Below are 19,463 nucleotides of genomic sequence, written 5' to 3'. Positions count from 1 at the left end.
CATGACACTTCACAAGATGGCTCGAGGTGAAACTTGCTGAGGATTTAGGAAGGGGGGACTCATCACAGAGCAGCAAAGGCAGCTTCTGCAGTGCATTACAGGGAAAGTTCTTTGAGGCTGGAAGCATCTCTGGTCAACGTAATCATCAAGTGAGAAGCCACGACCCAGCCCCTAAAACACCCTGGCTGCTCCCAGCACGGATGCTCTCAGTTTGAGCTTTCCTCAGATTTCCCCAGAGGGGCAGCCAGAAATCTGGCATACAGAAGGTGTTTTTCAGACCGTCAGGATGTTTGGTACCAAGACAAGGAGCTCACGGATGTCACGAGTGCCTCCGTGTGGCAGCTCACACCTCAGGCAGCAGCCTTCAATAGCAAATACAGCACTTTGTGCAAAATCAATAGTCAGGGCTCTCCTGGAGGCCTCTAATAGAGATGTACAGAGGCAATCCTAGACATTAGAGAGGGGAAGTCACTCCAGGAGGCTCTCACAGGTCTCTGGAGATAGGAGAAATTACAGTCTGCAGCTCAGGGGTTTCTGAACACGCTTCACTTCTGCTGTAATAGCCAACGTCATGACTATCACAGAACGTGCCCTGAAGGGGAACATGATCCCCATTGGGACACAGAACAAGGCTTGCACTCCTTACTGGCACAGCAGCAGTCTCAGTCCCATCACATTCATTTCACACCTTGGGCTGTATCATGCTGCTCAAACGATGCAAACGTGTGCAATTTAATTGTAATGCCTTGCACTAGAGCTTTTCTTTCTCCTTATCGTCAAGCAGCTGGGACAGAGGTGATGACCTGCACTTGGTGGAGTTCAGCCCTCTCCCTGGCAGGGTGACGTGTGGAGTGGATTGCTTCCTCATCACTTGGATTCAAAAAGCAGCCTTGCTTTCATGTCCTTGTTACTGCACAGCTCTGTCATCTCCAGTGCCTGGTGCAGCATAGGTGGCACCTGAATTTATAGATATTAATTCATGAGGAAGTGCTGAGACAAGCAGAGTACGTGTGAAGAAGTCAGCCTCAGTAAGAAGGAGCACAAGCAAGATGTGAGATAATGCCAGGGCTAGGAAAAGGAAAGCTGTTATTAGATTGGGGCTCTGCCAGAGTTGTCTACCTGACTTCTATAACTAACAAGTTCCCTTAGAGATCTCTTCCCCCAGCATCTGACAAAACGATCTCACCCAATACTTCTCAGCAGTGCGTCAGAATGGCTCACAGAGCCTGCCCACTGCTCCTGGCAGGGGGCTACACCTCGGCCAGTGAGAAGCAATGCCTTTCCATTACCTGCACCACGGGGCCAAGGAGAGCAGGCTGGCCATTAACTGCCCTTGATGAGCTAATTAATCACGGGCACTTGTTGAATTCCTGTTCCCACTCTGTTATTAATGGCTCTGTGGGTTGGGCCGCGCAGCAGAGGCTCCTCCACCTGCTGAAGCAGCAGTTCTGCTCTGCAAAGGGCATCAGTTTCACCCAGCCAGCAAACAGGAGAAATTGCTGAGCGCTGCCCCAAACTCCCATCTTCTCCTCAGCATTGCAAAGTGACTCTTAGCTCCACACTGGGGCTCAAGCTTCCTGTCACAGGGTCTTCCCAGGTGGCATGGGCTCCTACTGAAGGACAGCCCTGGTGCCAACTTTCCCTTCATGTGGGCATGTCACGGAGAGACTGACACCAGTCCCTGCCAGTCCCTTGCAGCACATAACGCCCTGGCTTTCACCTTGCCCACTCTCAAGCACTCCAGCTTCACCTGGTGCCAAATGTCTCCTCCATCTTAGAGGCTTCCTTCTCCAGCTGTGTTCCTGGAGGGAAGCCCAGTCTTCCCTCAGTGTGGTGAGGGCTGTAAAGGTTGGACCCAGGCACCCATGAGCCTAATTCTGCTCCAGATGTGCTGCCAGGGCTTGTGTGGCCACAGCCTGCACGTGGCCAATGAGAGCAACTGCTGCTCGTTTGGAGCAAGAAAATATCACTGAGAATGAATTATGCAGCTGAGCAGAGACTCTGACAATGAATTATTCACTGCTCCCACTCGTCCGTCTTCTCCCCTCCCATTTCCTTTGTATTTCTAGGTGATGGGAAAGAAGCTGTGTGAGGAAGGGCAAGCAGAAGGCATGCACAGGGTGCTCTGGGTCTCACTACCGCCCTGTGAGCTTCCATTCACCGCAGAGCTGGCCCAGCTAAGCCCCACAGGAGCTACTATGCCTAGACAGAGCCCAAGTCACCAACTGCAGTGACAGTTCCAAGGTCACAGCCTGCCTCTTGCTCTCCTCTGCTGCAAGATGTGACTCAGGTCCATCCCAGCGCCACAGAGGTGAGAGGCTAAAAGGCACTAAACCCTCCAGGCTGTCTGGAAGCAAAGGAACAGCGCAAGCACAGCCTGGCCAGCTCCCTGAGCTGGCTCTGGGGCTTGTGGAGCTGCATCCTAAAGCAGTGGACTCTGGCAGTCCATCCATCAAATGCTAACTGGCACCAACTTACATCAGATCCCAGTCTGGCCTTTTGCCAGCACTTGCTATTTAAGCACCAAGTCCCATGTGCACTGGTGCCAAGCCAGTCTGGAATCAGGCATCCAGGGGAGTGGCCCCAAAACAGTCAGCTATGAACTGTGAATCCCTTTAATCCTGTCCCTCACAGGTCCCAAATCCTTGTGGTCACAAACACCCCCTTTCTGCTGACAAAGGAAACATCCCATTTAAAGAGCAGACCCCAAAGCCAGCCTGGGAACTAAGAGCTCACTCAGGTGGGGCAGCAGGCCAGAGGGAGCTGAGAGAAGTCTGGCCAGGTGAGGCAGAGTGCCCTTGCAGTGCCATACTCCCATGAACAGACCTGCCTTCTTGCCCCATGACTTTGGGGTTAGTAACTAATAGAAAGCAAAGGTCTCAAATCCTTCCCTACGTCACATTCACTTGGTGTCACAATCAACTGGAACAGAGATGGCTGCTACAAGAGCCTCCTCTGCTGTTGTAAGGACCACCATCACCCTCTTCACCCCATGTGTTTGTAAGAACTCCCAATGTTAAAGGTGCCTGGACATAAACCTCCATAAAGTTACTCACCTCTGTGGGGAGAAAAATGTCCTGAATTGTTTCAACTTTTTAATATAAAGGTAGGAAAAAAACAGAGAGAGAAACTGACACAGGACTTAGGATGACACAAATTATATTTCTGAACATCACCAAGAAACAAGATGGGACAGATTCATCTAGTACTTGTGGAACTGGGCATCACAGCTCTAAATACAATGGGAATTGTTCAGCTTTGTTTAAACAAAACAAAAATGAATTAAAAAACCACTCAACCCCCAAACATTTCTCAGGTCATTGTGATTAAACTCAGAGACTGAATTAACAGAAGGAAAAGAGATTGCTAATACATTGCCAAAGTCGTTCCCACTTAATTCAGCTAAAGAGAAGCAATAAGCCCAGGACTGCATCTGGCAAGTTTCAAGCAGGGACCTTCTACATGAAATGCAGACTAGAGTCACAATTAGCAGAACAAGAAGATGCAAAAGGAGGTGAAGGAATTATAGCCATAGGACACATACAAGCTCATACAGGCCAGTCTTCACAGCTGCAGTTTCTCCATTTATTTGCATAAGCAAAATTTCCAAAAGGGCCTTCTAGCACTCAGCCTCCATGTATCAACTAGACCAATACTTTGTGAGGGCTGGTGACACAATCCAGCTCTGGGCACCACCCAGGACCCTTTCCATCAGGAGTTTGTTACGCAAAAAGGTGTGAACCAAAGCATGCAAGCAGAGAGGTGTCTGCACCAGTACCAGCTGTGAGGGTACCTGTGTGGAAACGATTAGCTTCCCTTTGGTGGCCAGAGAAGAAAAGCTGTTGCTTGTTTTCCTGATACCAGCACCGTCAAACTGCATTTTGTAGGATTTGCTGATGGACATGTTTGTGCATCTTCTGGTGGGATCTGCCCTATGCTGCCATCATCCTCAAAGAGCATGGGAGAGGCTGGGAAGCGAGAGGACCTGGAGAAGGGGGTCAGATGCTGAAAGACACACAGACTGCTGAAATCAGAGGCAAGTCTGCTGGATGCATACAGGCCTTGTCTGTGGGAGATGTGAATCTTCCTAGAAAGGGCTGAGAGTCACTTCTGCACCCTCCAGATGAGGACATTCACTATTTTGGGGCATTGACTGCATCCAAAACATCAATGGCAGAGCATTGCATCTGTGTGGCATGGAGCAGGAAACAAGAAGCTCTGAACTCAATGTCACTGGCAGGCAAGAGGCACCTCTTATCAGATTGACCATGCACATCTTGGCCATTCATATTTTGTTCTCAGCCCTAAATAGTTTCTTCCTGGAACAAAGAGGTGAGGCAGCCAGTGCATCAACCCAAAATGAAAGACATAATGGATCATCCCTCTGTTCTCCCCCATCTCCTTAGCCTTGGGCTTTTTCCCTCCAAGAGGGCACTGCAAAACGCAATTGTGTTGACATCCCAATTCCAGACAGAATACGGAGCTCTCACTCCTGCTCCAGGGCCCCTTTGACTTGGGGCTGTCTGCCTTGGCCACAGTCTTTGGAGAGTGAGACAGGAAAGGGCTCTGCAGCTGTGAACAAAGCTCCAAGGATTGTGGCACAAATCACACAAAGCAGGATCAGCTTTGAGCAGCTGGAAATTAACCTGCACACCACCTTTTACCGCATCACCTCAACAGCCAAGAAACACAAAGGTGACAAAAGCAGACAGCTAAGGAATGGCCAAGGAAAATAGCATAGAGTATGTAGGAGTCTTGCCTGGAACACCACACTCATCTTTACCTCTGGGACCTTTCCTTAATTCTATCTAATAGATATATTACTGACACTGCGAAGATAGAATGGGGGGGTAAAAGCAATGCCTAATTTTTTTTCTTATCAGTTGGGTAAATATTAATTCCCACTTCATACTAGGATTAGGCTCAAATTGGAGTTGTATCATAAATCTGTAACCAAACTGAGACCAAGAGAGCAAGAATGTCTTCCTAAGCCCAGCTACAAAACCAGTCAATGGCATGGGATGAGAGATGCTTTTATTGTTCACCCAGCAGAACAATCAAGTGGAAGATTATTAAATGGGGAAAACAGCAGCTTTGATGGGCCAGATACCAAGTAATCCCTGAAATGTGTCCAGTGTATCTGTCATTGGAGCAGAACTGGGCTTCTTTGGGTTCTCTTCAGTGGATAATATATTCACAAAGAAATACAGTTGAGGGTTAACTGAAACCAGTCATCAGATTAAGAAAAAAGGCAAAGGCAAAAAGACTATTAACATAAAAACGTTTTCTTTCAGCATTTTCAAAACAGAAGGTTTCACATTTTTGCTTTAAAGCAACTTGTTACAGCTCAAGATGTAACATTTGTTAAAAAGTTAAAATGCAACCCTAGAATGAATGTTTCATTTTGGTATGAAAGGATTTGTTTGTTTCAATTTTTCCCTTTTTCATTCCACTGAGAAAATGGAAAAAAAATATTGTCTCAGGTCACCCTTACCTTTTTTTCTCAGATTTCTCAGTTCAGCCTGCGAACTGAAAAACCACTGTGGGCACTGCCTACTTGGGAGTCTACTGTCCCTCTTTTTATTTGAATCAGACCTAAACCAAAGATGGGGAGTTCATTTCACCACATAATACCAATCAGAATTAAGATATTTAGGAGATGTAAAAACACTGAAAATGGGAGGAGCCATGGCTGTTTACAAGGGGCTGAACATGACCCAGGAGACAGATCTCCTGGCTCCAAAGAACACTGCCATCTACAAATTCCTGCTATGCCATCCTACTTTCATATAAGGCAATTTACAAACTGTGGGTCTGATCCCGCATTTTCAGAACCTGACTGAGATGTGCTGACACCACTTCTCTGTGAGCAATGCAAGATCCAGGTAACCCACCCTAACCTGCTCTGAACAAAGGGCTTGGGGGTTCTGGGGTCAAGGGAAGCAAATGGAGAGAGACTCAACACTCTCCCCACCAGCAATGCTGGAGCATCACTCAACGTGACCTGAAAACAACATCCCTTTTTTTGCAGAGTGCTACCACTTCTGCAGGGACAATACAGTACTGGATAGTTGCTCTGCAAGCTCAATAAAATGAAAAGGCCTTACAAGGATTTTTGTTGGGACAGTCATCTGGTTCAAACACAGCAGAGGACAACAGCAAAAAAAAACCCCACAATAAATTAGGTATCAGCACAGCTTTCTAAATGGTCTAGAACAGTTACTACAAGATAAAAATCACAGCTCTGGTACTTAGAATCTCATCCTTTTTTAAAAAAAACAAAGCTATTATCCACAGGTTTTGCACAAAAATAAACATTTTAAGCTGACAGCATTATGTTAATTGGATCAACCCGCTTTTTAATATATATATATATTTCTATGTATATTTAAATGTATATTTTTATATGAATAATCTTTAAAGGAGTAATGGGAGTCACAAATGCATAAAAATAGATATTTTGGAAAAAAAGGAGTAATAATAAAGACAACCCTGATGAAAAAGGAAAAAAAAGTCAAACAGGGCAGTATTCTAAAGCAACAGCTCACCATACTACAGCTTGTGGAGTCCAGTCCTTCTGTATTGTGAGTAGTTGCTCCTAAATACTATTGGGGTTTCTAACAGTGATGCAAAATAAATTCCTGCATGTTTTTCCTTTGAAAAAGGAGAAGGGATTTGGGTATATAGGACAGATTTAATGCCTGTGACACTGCTGAAAAGAACTAGCATGGATCATCTCCCAAGTTGAAAACAGGAGGAACTCCAACAATACTTGCATTTATAAGAATATATTTTCTAATCAAAATCAGATCTGTTCCTCCAAACTAATTTTTTTTAAAAACACAATTTTTGCCCTACAATGCTTTTCTGTTATTCTACAAATAATCCAAACTGATTGGAAAAGCTGAGATTTTCAGTACTCTGTCAGCATTTCGTGCAGCTTTGACACAAGCCAACTCCTACTAGTTCGGAAGATTATTTCAGAGTGATCCTGATCATGGCGTAACCTCACTGTTAAAAATCCCTTCAGGGCAAAACAATCACGGGGGAGGAGGGGAAGCTGTAAAAAATTAAAATAGCCTGACTTGCTTGCCAGCTGCATCAGTATTCAAGTAAAGTTTAAAGTACCTTCGTGGGACTTTAGAGTCTTGGAGAGTCAGACCGGCTTATATTAACAAGTGTAATATGCACTTAGAAACAGCCTTGTCATCTGCTTGTCTAAACTAAAAAAAAAAAACAAACTCAAAAAACAGAAGCAAAGGAAAGGTAAAGAAAAGGACTCAGCATCAGTATTAGACTGCAGAGTGTCTCCTTGACACTGACACTTTGATATTCTTGCCTTCCTTTCTAATGCGTTACAATAGCATGAAGTCACACAGCCATTTTAAACGAGCATTTCAAGAGTCCAGTTTTCATAGAGGTTAACTTCATCATCAGCACAGCACTGGAGAAAGCTGATTCTAATGATATTTCACTTACAGAACTCTTCAAAGGAAAGTAAGAAATACAATTCCACAAAAAACAATGCCAATGAAAAGCACAGAAAGCAATTTGTTTTTTCTCAGTGTTTTTTCTTTGATATTCTTACAGAAAAAAAAATCTTCTCTTATCTCTGTCTTTAAAAGCAAATTTTCTAACCAGTAGATTTTAGAGCTATTTTCCTATTTTCCATCTACATGAATCTAAGCTTTTCTGAAACCACCTATAGGTTGGGCTTGGGTTTCTTTTGTGGGGGGTAAGGGCAGGGGGTGAGGATGTGTGTAGCAGAGGATTCCCTCTCCTAAATTTCAGAGACAACCAAATGGCATCTGCTTATTTTGTCTTGTTTCTCCTCTTTAATTCCTCCATTCCCCTTAGGATTTCACAGGCCAACACTACTGTGAGAATTTAGGTGTCCACATTTGAAAGAACTTTGGACTGAGCACAGCTTCAAACATTTCACCTTCTTATGCCCTTTCCATGTAGTTTCTTCTATCTTTACATGTATAAAATCACAGTTTATGCAACATTGTTTTAAAGGAAGAAAATAAAACACACACACACACACACACATACATTGTATTGGTGAACACTATACACTAAATTCTTTTTTCAACAGCATAACAGAAAGTTTGGCCTACTGCAGGTTGAACGTGTAGGGAAGGCTGAATTTTTATGGTTGCCATGCAAGCCACCTTCAAGACAAAACAGATTCACCCACCCAAGAGCAAATGCAGCTTCTGCTCTCAAGCCATTAAACAAATACTGCCTTTCCAAGAATTAGACTGACATCTGACAACTCAGTCAATGCAGTACTTGGAGAACCACACTGAGTTGCTTCTGCATCAGTCCTTTGAATCCAAATGCTGTTTAAAACAAAGGGGGAAGAGGGTATCTGAATTGCCTTATTATTATTAATATGTATGTATTTCAATAACACTTTGAATTTCAATTAACTTCTGAAACCTTGCCCTTTAAGAAGAACACACCCTTTAAGTAGACTTTTTTTTCAGGCTTCTATTCCTTTAAAATTCTCTCTTCTTTTCCTTCATTGTTCTTTTTCAGTTATCTACCAGAAAACTTGCTTTCTTCCAGCAGAAATACAGCTGGTGGCCTTGAGCTTTCACTGCACCCGTTCTGTGAAATTCTCAGGGAAAACCCCTCGGCATTGGTCAAGTTCCTTATGCTGGATCCAGTCAGACTCCTTCACACCCATCAGCCATCCTTCATCCTGGAGGAGAAGACAGAGATCAGATGCTAAGGGATAAATGAGCAGAGATTTTTCTTACACAGTGCAGGCCAAGGAGGTGTCAAGGCATTACCAAAGCCATGCTCTTATTTGGCTTGGAGACAATCCAGGAGGAGTTTGGGGGAGAAGGAAAAAATGCTTTTGTTTCCTTTTAAACAAAGAAAAGACTACATCTCACCAGAGTTGGTACCAAAGCTCCCATCTGACCCAGACTGTGCTGACACAGTGACACTGTAAAAAATTAGCAAGTGTAACAGAAACATGTCATAATTTACACTCACTGAAGCAGGAGAAATTCTGCCAGAAGACACTCCAGAGCCACAGGATGGGAATCACCTATATCACCCTTCACAATCCAACCATGAGGGGTCTAGCATTCTCCATAGCCATAAAAGAGACAAACACCTCCAGGGTGTAATTCACCCCATCCATCTCAGGCACAGGTCTTTGGAAAGGATGAATCAGTCCTGGGAGGTGTTCTGCTCCAGTCAGAACACCCAGATGATTGGCATTTTAGAGGTGGTGCAGGCAAAATGAGTCTTGTTTGCTATGCTGAAATCCTGATCTATGAGAACTGGGAGGTGCGGAGCTCAACCCATCTTCCCAAAACACAGCAGTCTGTTTGGTTTGATACAAGGTGAGGTTAGCAAAACTCCCAAATTTTGGCTACAGTAATTTAAGACACAAGGTCTCTCAATAAGGTCTTCCCTAGCCTCCAACCTATACATCTACAAACACGGAAGTATTTTCACTGAGGCAAAAGGAGCCCTGCTGGGCAGAACCTGCTCATGAGCAAAACCAGACTTTCTACCCTGTGCCTGCAGGCTGTCTAGCATTGAGATTTCTGCTCCATCCTAGGCACAGGAGGGAGATATTCAAGGTATTCAAGATATTCAGGGTGGGAGGGGCCTGCAGTGACCTTGCTGAGGTGTGCAACCACCCTGTTTTCTGCATGCCTTGGAGCTGCCACCATGGCAGCTCCCCTTCAGCATGCAAATACTCCACTCCTTTGCAGTGGGGCAGCTTGGGGGTTGAGAGTGCAGCATGAGAGCTGCACAGCTCTGGGAGCCTGCAAGCTCTCTTAGCCCTGACTGCTGCCTTAGACTGGAACGTTCAGGAGATGTCACGGGAATGACACGAGATGGGAGCCCATCTGCAGCAGCCAGCTGCAGGGGCTGTGGAAGGATTGACATGCTATAAATTAGGAAGACAAACAATGAGGCAGAAGACACTGGGCCCAAGTGTCTAGAAGGCAGCTTCCAGCTCACAGCACATCAGGCACAAAAGCTCATCCATTTGCACGTGGTGCTGTGCCATACAGCATGCATCATTTCCCACCACATCCTGCCATGAAGGGTCTCCTCGGCTGTAGGGAGGAGAGGACCCAAATTGGGCCTTGACAATTTTAAACCATGTCACTTGAAGTGCCATCTTAGAAGTCTTGCTGCCCTCAACCCTTTCTTCTGTCAAGAGAGATGACTCCAGGCCTGGATGATGTACTCACAAACTGACACCTAAGCTGCAAGATGGGGATGTGAATCAGTCTATTACTCTGAGCTCCTTCCACTCACGTGCACAGTTCATGCACATGTTAACAGCCAGCAATTCCTGGCCGGGTATGGTCGAGGTTAGGGAAACGAGCTGTAGCACAGGATACACTGTAGAAGGGTTAGAGGGCTTCAGTGCAGCTACAGAGTCATGTTAGCAACACTCAGAGCTCACCCTCTGCAGCTTGGAGAGTCTTGAGTTCATGGCTGTTGCACCCACATCCAGCTAAAGTGCAAACACAGGGCATTGAAAAACTCTGCTCCACAAACGCCATCTCCATCCACAGAAACTAGGGGAGCTGACACTCATTTCCCATCCAGAAAGCTTTCTGAGAAAGGACTGCTCACAAATGCTTGTGCAGGGCAATCCCACCCAGTGCAGAGTCTTGTCTCTAGAAGGAATCACTGCCTGTTCCCCAGAAAATTTCCCCCCCCAGCTGTGTGGGAACTGTTGGCATTTTACAGCTCCATTTCTCAAGCATCAACATGATCTGCCTGCAGAATTCACAAAGCCAACAGCTAGGCCATGAAGAGGATCCACATCTTCTGAGGTAGCAAACTACCTCACCCTCCTTTCACCCCTTGTGGAATCCAGATCTTATCTGAACTTGGCCAAACCAAAAGAGCTGATGACTGCTGAATCGACTTGGAGATTTCTCTTTCTTTTCCAAACATCAACCTGGAGATGTGAGCATGAATTTTATAAACTCACCACCTCTCTGTCAAAGTAGTAAAACTCCTGCAGATTGTCATCTGGGTGCCCTCAAATGCAGAAAGTGAGGAGGAGTTACTCAAGGCTTCTAGAAATAGTTCAAATTAAAGAAAAGCATGACCAAGTAAATTCAGGTTGAAGATGGGCAGCAAGACTTGTTCTCTGGAGCTGAGACCTGCTCCAGCCTTTGATTCTGCTGCCATCTCCTGACCAAACACGGTCATTTGGAAACAGCCACTGCTGCACTGAAGTGCAAGACATCATCTACCACCAGCTGCTTTCTCAGAGCTCCAATATTTCTCAAAAGAGAAGAAAATATCATAAGGCGTGAATCACTTCTTTCAATGACACAGTCAGTGCTGTAGTGGTCACAGGCAATGTGCATGAAGTTTAAGAGCAGTGAGGAGGCAAAGTATGGGCTCTGTTGGGCTCCCTGATCAAGAGAGCCACTGTATTGGCTCAGATGTTGTGACAGGGACAAGAACCCATGGCTACTCCACATGCTTTATGCAGGACAGTGTCTCCACTCTCCAACAACAAGCAGAGTCCTCCCCTCTGTTGCAGGAAGCCAATCTCAAGCTCAAGGACAATCAGCTCTCTTGCCAGCTCCCAGCCACAAACTAATGGCTCAGCATCCAGCCAGCCAACTGTTAGTGAAGAAAGAAGCAGCTCTGGAAACCCCCTTGGCTCCAGCTGGCCCAGGCTCACACCCTGCCTCCCCCACTCACCTGCTCCTCAGGGTTCTCAAATGGAATCACAAGCACCACATCGCCAGCCTTCAGCTGCAGCTCGTCACTGTCAGTGGCTGTGTAATCGTGCATGGCCTGGACCTGCAGGGACAGGGGAGAAGCACTTCCAGCACTACAGCCTAAAATGCTGCTTGTAACCAGACTAGATGTTATGACACTCCTGTCATTCTTCAGGGTTTTGTCATTCTTCTGCATTCAGCAGAACTCAGAAAAAAAATGGGCATGACTAAAAGCAGAGAAGAGCATTCCTGCAGTGAGATGCTGTAATTTCTCACTTTCAGGGCATGATACATCTCTGCTGTCTTGCTACCACACTCCATTATGCACATTAAACTTGTGGCTTATCCTCACCCAAAATCACTCCTTCCTCCACACCTTTGCTGCAAGTGATCTTTGGCACATTCACAACACCCCCCCCCCCAACTTCCCTGTCTAGTCCTATATTTTTCTCTGTTAATCATGGCTTTCTAATTTCCCCATACTCAGAGTCCTCTGCTCCTGCTGACATTCACATCCCTTCTCAATTTGCCACTTTGCATCAAAGTTTAACTTTTCTTGTCGGGAGCACAAATTTTTATCCACTATCCAGAGTCAGTGACTGACACTACCACACAGAAACAATTGCAGCAGAGAGAACAGGTTTTGCTGCACAGTACAGCAAGATCTTTAGATGTTGATGCTCTTACACAGTCATTTGAAACACCTGAACTGCATGAAGCTGCACTGCTGGAGAGGAAGGTATATCTCTCCTTCAACTTCCCTTCTGCCTTTCAATGTGGCCTAGCCCATGGCCATGCTGAGTGAAAGCAGTTAATTCCTTACAGGGAAGAGAAAAAAAAAAAAACCACCAGGACCTCAATGCACCATGACCACACACTCACCTTGAACAGAAATCCTGGGGGCATGTCAGCTCTCTCAGATGAAGCACCTCCTTCCACAGTGCCATTGACTGTTGCAGGGAAAGTTTCCACAACAACAGCAGGCAGAGAGCTCTGGTAGGCAGTGGCAGCCAAGGAAGGGAAAAGAAAGCCATTGAGAAAATAGAATCCAAAACTAAAGCTCCAAGCCCACCCTGGAGGATCCAGACCCCAACCATCCCACGGCTTCAGTGGGTTTTGCCAGTGCCCCAGTCAGTGACAAAAACACGCCAAGGGAGAGCAGAGGCAGCAGTGAGAAGGCAGGATTCGATGTCTGCTGTCTTCCTCTGCCTAAGGCTGCAGAAAGGCAGGGATGATTTATAGGTTTTCTGGAACCATAATGCCTGGCATTTCCCAGCTGCTGTGGTCACAATGCATTCTCATAGAGCCCTTGTGGAACAGAAAACTGAAATGGGACAGCCTGTAGGAACCAAGCTGCTGTGAGATGGGACCTACCCCAGCCCCTAAAAGAGCAGCAGTGTCACCAGAAAAAGAGGAAGCCTGAACATTCAAGAGACACAGCCAGAGCCCAGAGGACAGGGTAAGTAAAGTAAATGGCAAGAAAGGGGGAATCCAGCTGACAACACAAGCTTAGAACAGCATGGGCTGTGGGCTGGCTTCACAACATGGGGAAAGGGACAATTCTTTTACTGAATCTGCCAGCAGAACTTCTGCCTAAGCATTACACAGATAAAATGCAACAACTAAGTCTGGTCTCTGAGTAAGAGCATTGTAACTCCTCTGGTGGCAGGGTTGTGTTTTTCCAAGCAGCTGCACAGTTCTTTTCCCAGATCAGCTTCCCACATCTACCGCACAAAAATGGGATGTGACTGAAAATAGGGACTGCTGTCCCTTGAGGTGTTTACCGATCCTGAGTCAGCTTCAGCTCCAGCTGCTGCTTCTGATCCAGCTGCTTCAGCTCCTGCATGGGCTGCTTCTGCAGGCTGCAATACAAAAGTCATCCCAGTGGGAAGTTACTCTCATTCCAGCTCCATGTGAGTGCAGCAATGTGCAGCTCATCCTGCCCAAGTGCTCTGTGCCACTGCCTGGGCCATCTGCTGACAAACAGGTGAGAAACTGCAGGGTCTGGCTACATTTCTGTCTCCCTCTTTCTCTGCAACTCATGGAAATCACAACAAAGCCAGAATCCCTCAACTCCAGCCATGCAGCAGGCAATAATTCAGAGGAAATCAATGAAATGCCAAAAATCCTGTGCGCCTCTTTCTCTTTACCATCAAAACTGCAGACCTACTTTATACACACACAGTATCTATTATTACATCTAGGTTCACCACTTGTAAGAGAATGCAAGTTCTCTTGCACACCAAAGGACAAGGATCTCTCCATAGCCTATTTCCAAGCATCAACAATCAAAGAACATTGAAGTACTTGCCTACTCCCAGAAACAGAGTCCAGACCCAGCATCAACATGACATTGGCACTAAATCAAACAGGACACTGTGCTAACTTTCACTCCCTTTAATTTTGGATAGGCCCAAAGAGTTGTGAATTCAGCTTCTGTTGTGAATATTGTATTACTAAGAATTTTTTATTAATATTCCAGATGGGGTGTATAACACATATGTGTTGGTGGAAAGTTTCTAATGCACAAAAGCTGCCATTACCAAGGAGATTCAGTATCATCCACAAATCCCTGCCTGGCAAAGACTGTTCCAAAAAGCCTGGTTTCTGTGCACAACAAAAGACCAACCAAACACCTATGACAGGCTTCCAGCGCTTCAGGTTTTTATTCTCCTTTGTCTGAAGAAAGGGTTAGCTGTGTTTTAACACAAAATTAAAGACACTCATTTGCCCCTCCCAGAAATTGCAACAATGCAGGAAGTATGTTGGATCTGGTAGCATCAAGGCTGCAAATCAGTCCCCTGGGAGACTTGCCAGGCAGCATCTCAGAAGACTTCCAAGATTTGCCATTTTTAATACATGGGAATACCCAGCTTTAGCATTCCTACATGCCTCATACATTTGATAAACACGTGCTGTCCTGCTTCAGTTGGGATAGTTGATTTTCTTACCAATAGTTGACACAGGGCTGTGTATTGGATTTAGGATGAGAATGATGTTGATAATATTGATGATGTCCTTGTTGTTGAGCAGTGCCTACACTAAGTCAAGGACTTGCTGCCAGCAAGGAGGCTGGGGGTTACAAGGAGCTGGGAGGGGCCATAGCCAGGACAGCTGACCACAGGGCTATCCCAAATGTCATCATGCTCAGTGTATAAACCAAGGGGAAAGCTGATCAGGCACCACTGCTCAGGAACGGGTTGGCCATTAGTCGGATGGTGTTGAGCAATTGTTTTTTATTTGCCTCACTTGGGCTTTTTGGGGTTTTATTTATCTGTTATTTTCCTTTTCAATACAATTTATTATTATTATAGTTTTGTAGTTTTTTCTGTTTGATTAAGGTGTTCTCATCTCAATCACAAGTTTTCTTGCTTTTACCCTTCCAGCTCTCTCCTCCATCCCACCAATAGGAGAGAAATGGGAGGGAAATGAGTGAGCGGTTGTGTGGTGCTTGGCTGCCAGTTGTAGTTACACCAAGACATATGTACCCCAAATACATCATATTCAAAACAAGGCATTGTCCAGATTCATTCACACTGCAGTTCTCATAGTCCCAACCTTACAAAAGCCCAGAGTAAAGCAATGACCAGGGTGAACCTTACATGCACACCCATGTGGCTACTAGCCATGCACTAGCACAATGCTCCAAGCAGTATTCCAATAACAGCAGCAATAACGAAGAAATACATCCTTAATAAAAATCCATTACTTTACCTTCAGCTGCTCCAGTGGTGTCATCTAATACATGTTTTCCTGCCCTACCACATCCTTCCTCATGTCTCCCCATCACTATGTCCACAGGCTATACTGCCAGAAGATATTATAAAGAGCAGAGCTGTTTCCATCCCACAGAGGATTCCCTCAGCAGCTTTGGTAGAGCTAAGGTAAATACATGCATATGAAGTGCTACAAAGGATTCTCCTGTTTAATTGGTTTAACTCCCAGGTTGGTTTTTGTTTGGGTTCAGTGAAACTGGAACTGGGACAGATGCTAAGCCAGCTCTATCTGACCAAGCATGGATTTTATGTGGACAAGTGAAAAGGAGCTCAATGTGAGGGGTTTTGGTCTTTTTTAGAAGCAGCTAATTTGCAAAAATAGTACTTAATAACCAGAGAATCTGAATCTAAATTAATCCCCTGGATTTCAACAAAGGGCATTTTTATGTCAGCTACTAATTTTTCTGTTTTGTATACCTGTGGAGCATCCCGAGGCCTATAAAAGCATTTACAGTCAGGGAAAGATACTACAGGGAAATCAGTCACCCACTGCTGCTACCAGGTTTGAAAGCTTTGCTTATTCCAACAGCAGCATCATGCACAGCAAATGCACATTTCTGCATGTGCAGAACTAAGCAAGCTCTGCTGCACTCAAGTTTCCATGCAGTTGTTAACCTCATGGCCTACAGGACTAAGGAACCATACAAGGCTCTCATCCACAGCTAAGAACATTTACAGCAAAAACACTTCAGAAAACTTGAAGAGGACGATTCCCCAGCTTTAGGGAGCTCTGTTCTTTGACCGTGTATGGTATGCCGAAGTAAGAATTGGTACGGTGAGAACATCTGGACTAGGAGCATTTCCTGGTTGAGTGAATTCTCCTTTGGGTAAAATCAATTTGCAGGGTGAGAGAAGTGGCCCAAAAAAACTTTTTACAGCCAAGGCTGTAAGCACAGCTCAGTCAGATATAGTCAAATCACCCCTGCCCATTCACCTGAATGAGATTTTTCCTAGCTAAACTACTCTCTTCTTCCCTACAAAGACAATGCACATACAGGGGAATGACAGATGTTAAACACTGATGGCTGATAAAACACACAAGGGAAACCTTCTTCCTCGACATCACCCAAGCTCATGTGAAGGAGAGCAGAGGCCACAGTGAGTCCTTAGGCCAGGGCTAAGTCATGTCCTCCCAAGTACTCACTCCAGGGGGTGATCAGGCCCTTGGGAACAGGATGGTTGGCAGGACTCAATTGCCCAGCACAAGCCAAGGCCATGAGCTCCCACAGTGGACAGAGCCAGCTCCAGCAGCAGGCCTGAGTGCCCAGATCTGTCCACACTGCTGGCTGTCAGTCCAGAATGGCTCCAAAGTAGTTGTGCTTGAAGTATGTCCCCAGGGGCTAACCTGAGAGCTGCCCAGGCCAGACACATAAGGAGGGAAAAACTGAGGGTCAGGTTTTGGTTCAGAGGCAGGGCATGTGCTCGGTCTCCCTTGTCAGCAAGCTCCAAAGCCGAGGTTGAGGCAGATGCCAGGCAAGTCTTGGGCCTGCTCTTAACTTTCAGTTTAGACAGAGGGTGAGCTAATTCACATCAGCCTTTCTGACAACAATGGTCGATGAATAGCAAACACCACAGGTAATTCCAGATGTATATATACATCCAATGGTACAGGCAGCAATGATGAGGGGCAGCTGAGATGTTTATGCATTGCACACAAGACCAACAGCATGTACAGAGTTTAGGAAATACTGTGATGTGGAGAGTGAGGATGATGCCACAGTGGGATTAAGAATGAGGAGAAGGTCACAGCATTATGCCAAGGGAAAGATGAGTGAGTTAGCAGGGAAATGCAATGGTCTTGTGCATGGGTGGAGTTGTAAGTTTTAGAGTGCCAGACCTGACTTGCAAACATGTTTGGCCCTGGGGCTTCATACAAGGTGCATAAGTGGGTTCAGCAGCACATGGAGCAACTGTGGCGTGGGGTGTGCAGGAAGGAAAAGGAGTGAGGGAAAGGAGACAGGTATGTGAACAGAGATGGCACAGGCATGTGAACAGTACAGGATGAGAGACAAAAGCCATATGAATTTCTTACCTCCCATAAATCCCAAGGTAAAGACTAAGCATGTCAAAGAGCAACAAAAATAAAACATATTTATACATGATTATTTCAGTGAGTACAAACATTACAGACACTGATCAGACTGAAGCAGACATACACATTTAACAGCACTTATCTCTGCATGTTTTGAAAATATCTGTTAGTACCTGAATTTATACACCCCTCCCTGCTGCATATTCAAATCTAAGTACCAAGGCATTTAAGTAAGCATTTTTTCTACCCCTGGTATGGAGACAGTCAAGCCACATTCAGTTATCAGTGGCAGATAACATAGTCATAAAAAGGAAGAAAAAAGCAAACCAAATTCATGAGTTTTCATGGTCCATTAGGTTAAATATGTTCCCATATACCCACACCCAGTAGAGTTAACATGATTTCAGAATAAGACATCAACACCTGCCCCAGTCCTGGCAGCTTTCAAGGCCACATTGCATAAGGCCTTGAGCAACCTGGTCTAGTAGGAAGTGTTCAACCTATTAACATTCTATAATTCTGTGGTGTCTTTCGATCAGTAGTAAAATACCTTAACTACTTTGTCATGCTGCCCACCCTATAGGAAATAAATCTGACTGCTTTGATAACTAGGTGGTCTTCAATATGTTTTGTTCTTTGGTTACCAATAGAAATTATTGATTTTAGACTCTCTTTTAATAACTTCTGAAGCTAATAGTAATTAAGTTAGAACACTAAATATGCTATTGCTGAGCACTTTTAAAAAACCCACTTAGTGTAGTATTTGTTGCTTGCTGGAAGGGTAACAAATAATTCCACCCAAAGTCAAATTCATACTTGTATCCTATGTCAGTATATATAGAACTGCATTATCTGAATTCTAACTGGTAATTCAGAAAAAAAAACCCTAGTAAATATTTTTTAAATTTTTTTTTTTAAATAAAAAATAAAAAAATTGAAAAATTTTTAAAAAAATGCTTATCCTGGTATGCAGCTTGTCCTGGAAGGCAAGTAGACATAAAATGCCCAAGTACCCACATAAAGTTCCAAAAAGGGATAGCTTTGATATATTGGTGTGTATCAAATTATGATTACTGGTATCTTGCAGATACAGTATTTTAATTCAGGAGAATTAAATGCGTAATATTAGAACTCTCTGATAAGGGAAGTCTTATTCCTACAAAAATCTGTGCCATACAGACCTACTTAACACGATGATTCTGGAGAAGTACTATAAGTATCCCAATTACATTTATTACTAATTTTAATGGCCTCCACAGGCAAAAAATAACCAGCTCATACATATAAAATGGGAAGTCTCAGTGAGGACAACAGCCATATCCAGGATGCACTTCAGACGTCTCCAGTCACTGAGACATAAAATGAGGCACAGTCCACCTGCCTCTGACAGAGGACAGGACCAGGTACAGGCCAGAACAGAATTAGGCATCTTCCTTTTGGGTACCACACTGTGGCAGGCAGGAAGCTGCCTCTCAACTATGAACACAGGCTGTGTCATACACAGGAAAAGAAGGGCTTCACATCACTTGAATATCCATCTACAGCTTTATTCACCTTAGGTAACTGCAGATTATCAAAGTGTCTGTTAATTAAAAATCCATTTGAGAGCAATTCATAGCAGGAATGCAGAGCTCACGCTGAATTCCCACCCAAAGAGTAACAGCTTAAATACATACAGCATACAGAGGATGCTGCCCTAGGGAGGGACATACATTAAGTGGATCATCAGACCAAAGCCCAAGCACCCCACAACCACCTAGTGCCTGACTGTGGCCAGGCCAGCGGCCACCTGGCTCTCCCTGGACTTGCACATCCAGCAGAGAAGACCAAGGTCCCCATCTGCAAGGCCCAGGCCTGGACACCCACACCCACCCCAAGGTCCACCCCCTGCTCAGGTCCACGTTATCATTCAGGTGGGTG

The 19,463-nt window shown here is 45.0% G+C and overlaps 1 protein-coding gene across 10 annotated transcripts in view; it reads right to left on the bottom strand.

The window, feature by feature from the left end:
* Window positions 1-3,142: 3,142 nt before the first annotated feature.
* Window positions 3,143-19,463, bottom strand: part of BIN1 (bridging integrator 1) — a 90,973-nt gene continuing 74,652 nt past the window's right edge. For 5 of the 10 annotated variants that reach the window (XM_085066870.1, XM_085066874.1, XM_085066871.1 and 2 more), the window contains 5 exons: window positions 17,544-17,567; window positions 13,520-13,597; window positions 12,618-12,728; window positions 11,716-11,817; window positions 3,143-8,710 (listed from right to left, as the gene is read on the bottom strand). In XM_085066870.1, coding sequence (XP_084922996.1) covers window positions 8,603-8,710; window positions 11,716-11,817; window positions 12,618-12,728; window positions 13,520-13,597; window positions 17,544-17,567 — 423 coding nt within the window. In that variant the 3' untranslated portion in view covers window positions 3,143-8,602. Of the gene's footprint in view, window positions 8,711-10,450; window positions 10,502-11,715; window positions 11,818-12,617; window positions 12,729-13,519; window positions 13,598-17,543; window positions 17,568-19,463 lie in introns of all 10 variants that reach the window. The other 5 variants (XM_085066872.1, XM_085066875.1, XM_085066873.1 and 2 more) reach the window with 3 other exon arrangements.

The sequence above is a fragment of the Lichenostomus cassidix genome, chromosome 7, assembly GCF_008360975.1.
Source record: "Lichenostomus cassidix isolate B80296 chromosome 7, HeHo_3.0, whole genome shotgun sequence".
Classification (NCBI taxonomy): domain Eukaryota; kingdom Metazoa; phylum Chordata; class Aves; order Passeriformes; family Meliphagidae; genus Lichenostomus; species Lichenostomus cassidix.
The sequence above is the reverse complement of the archived record's forward strand: the minus strand, read 5'-3'. Positions and strand labels throughout refer to the sequence as shown.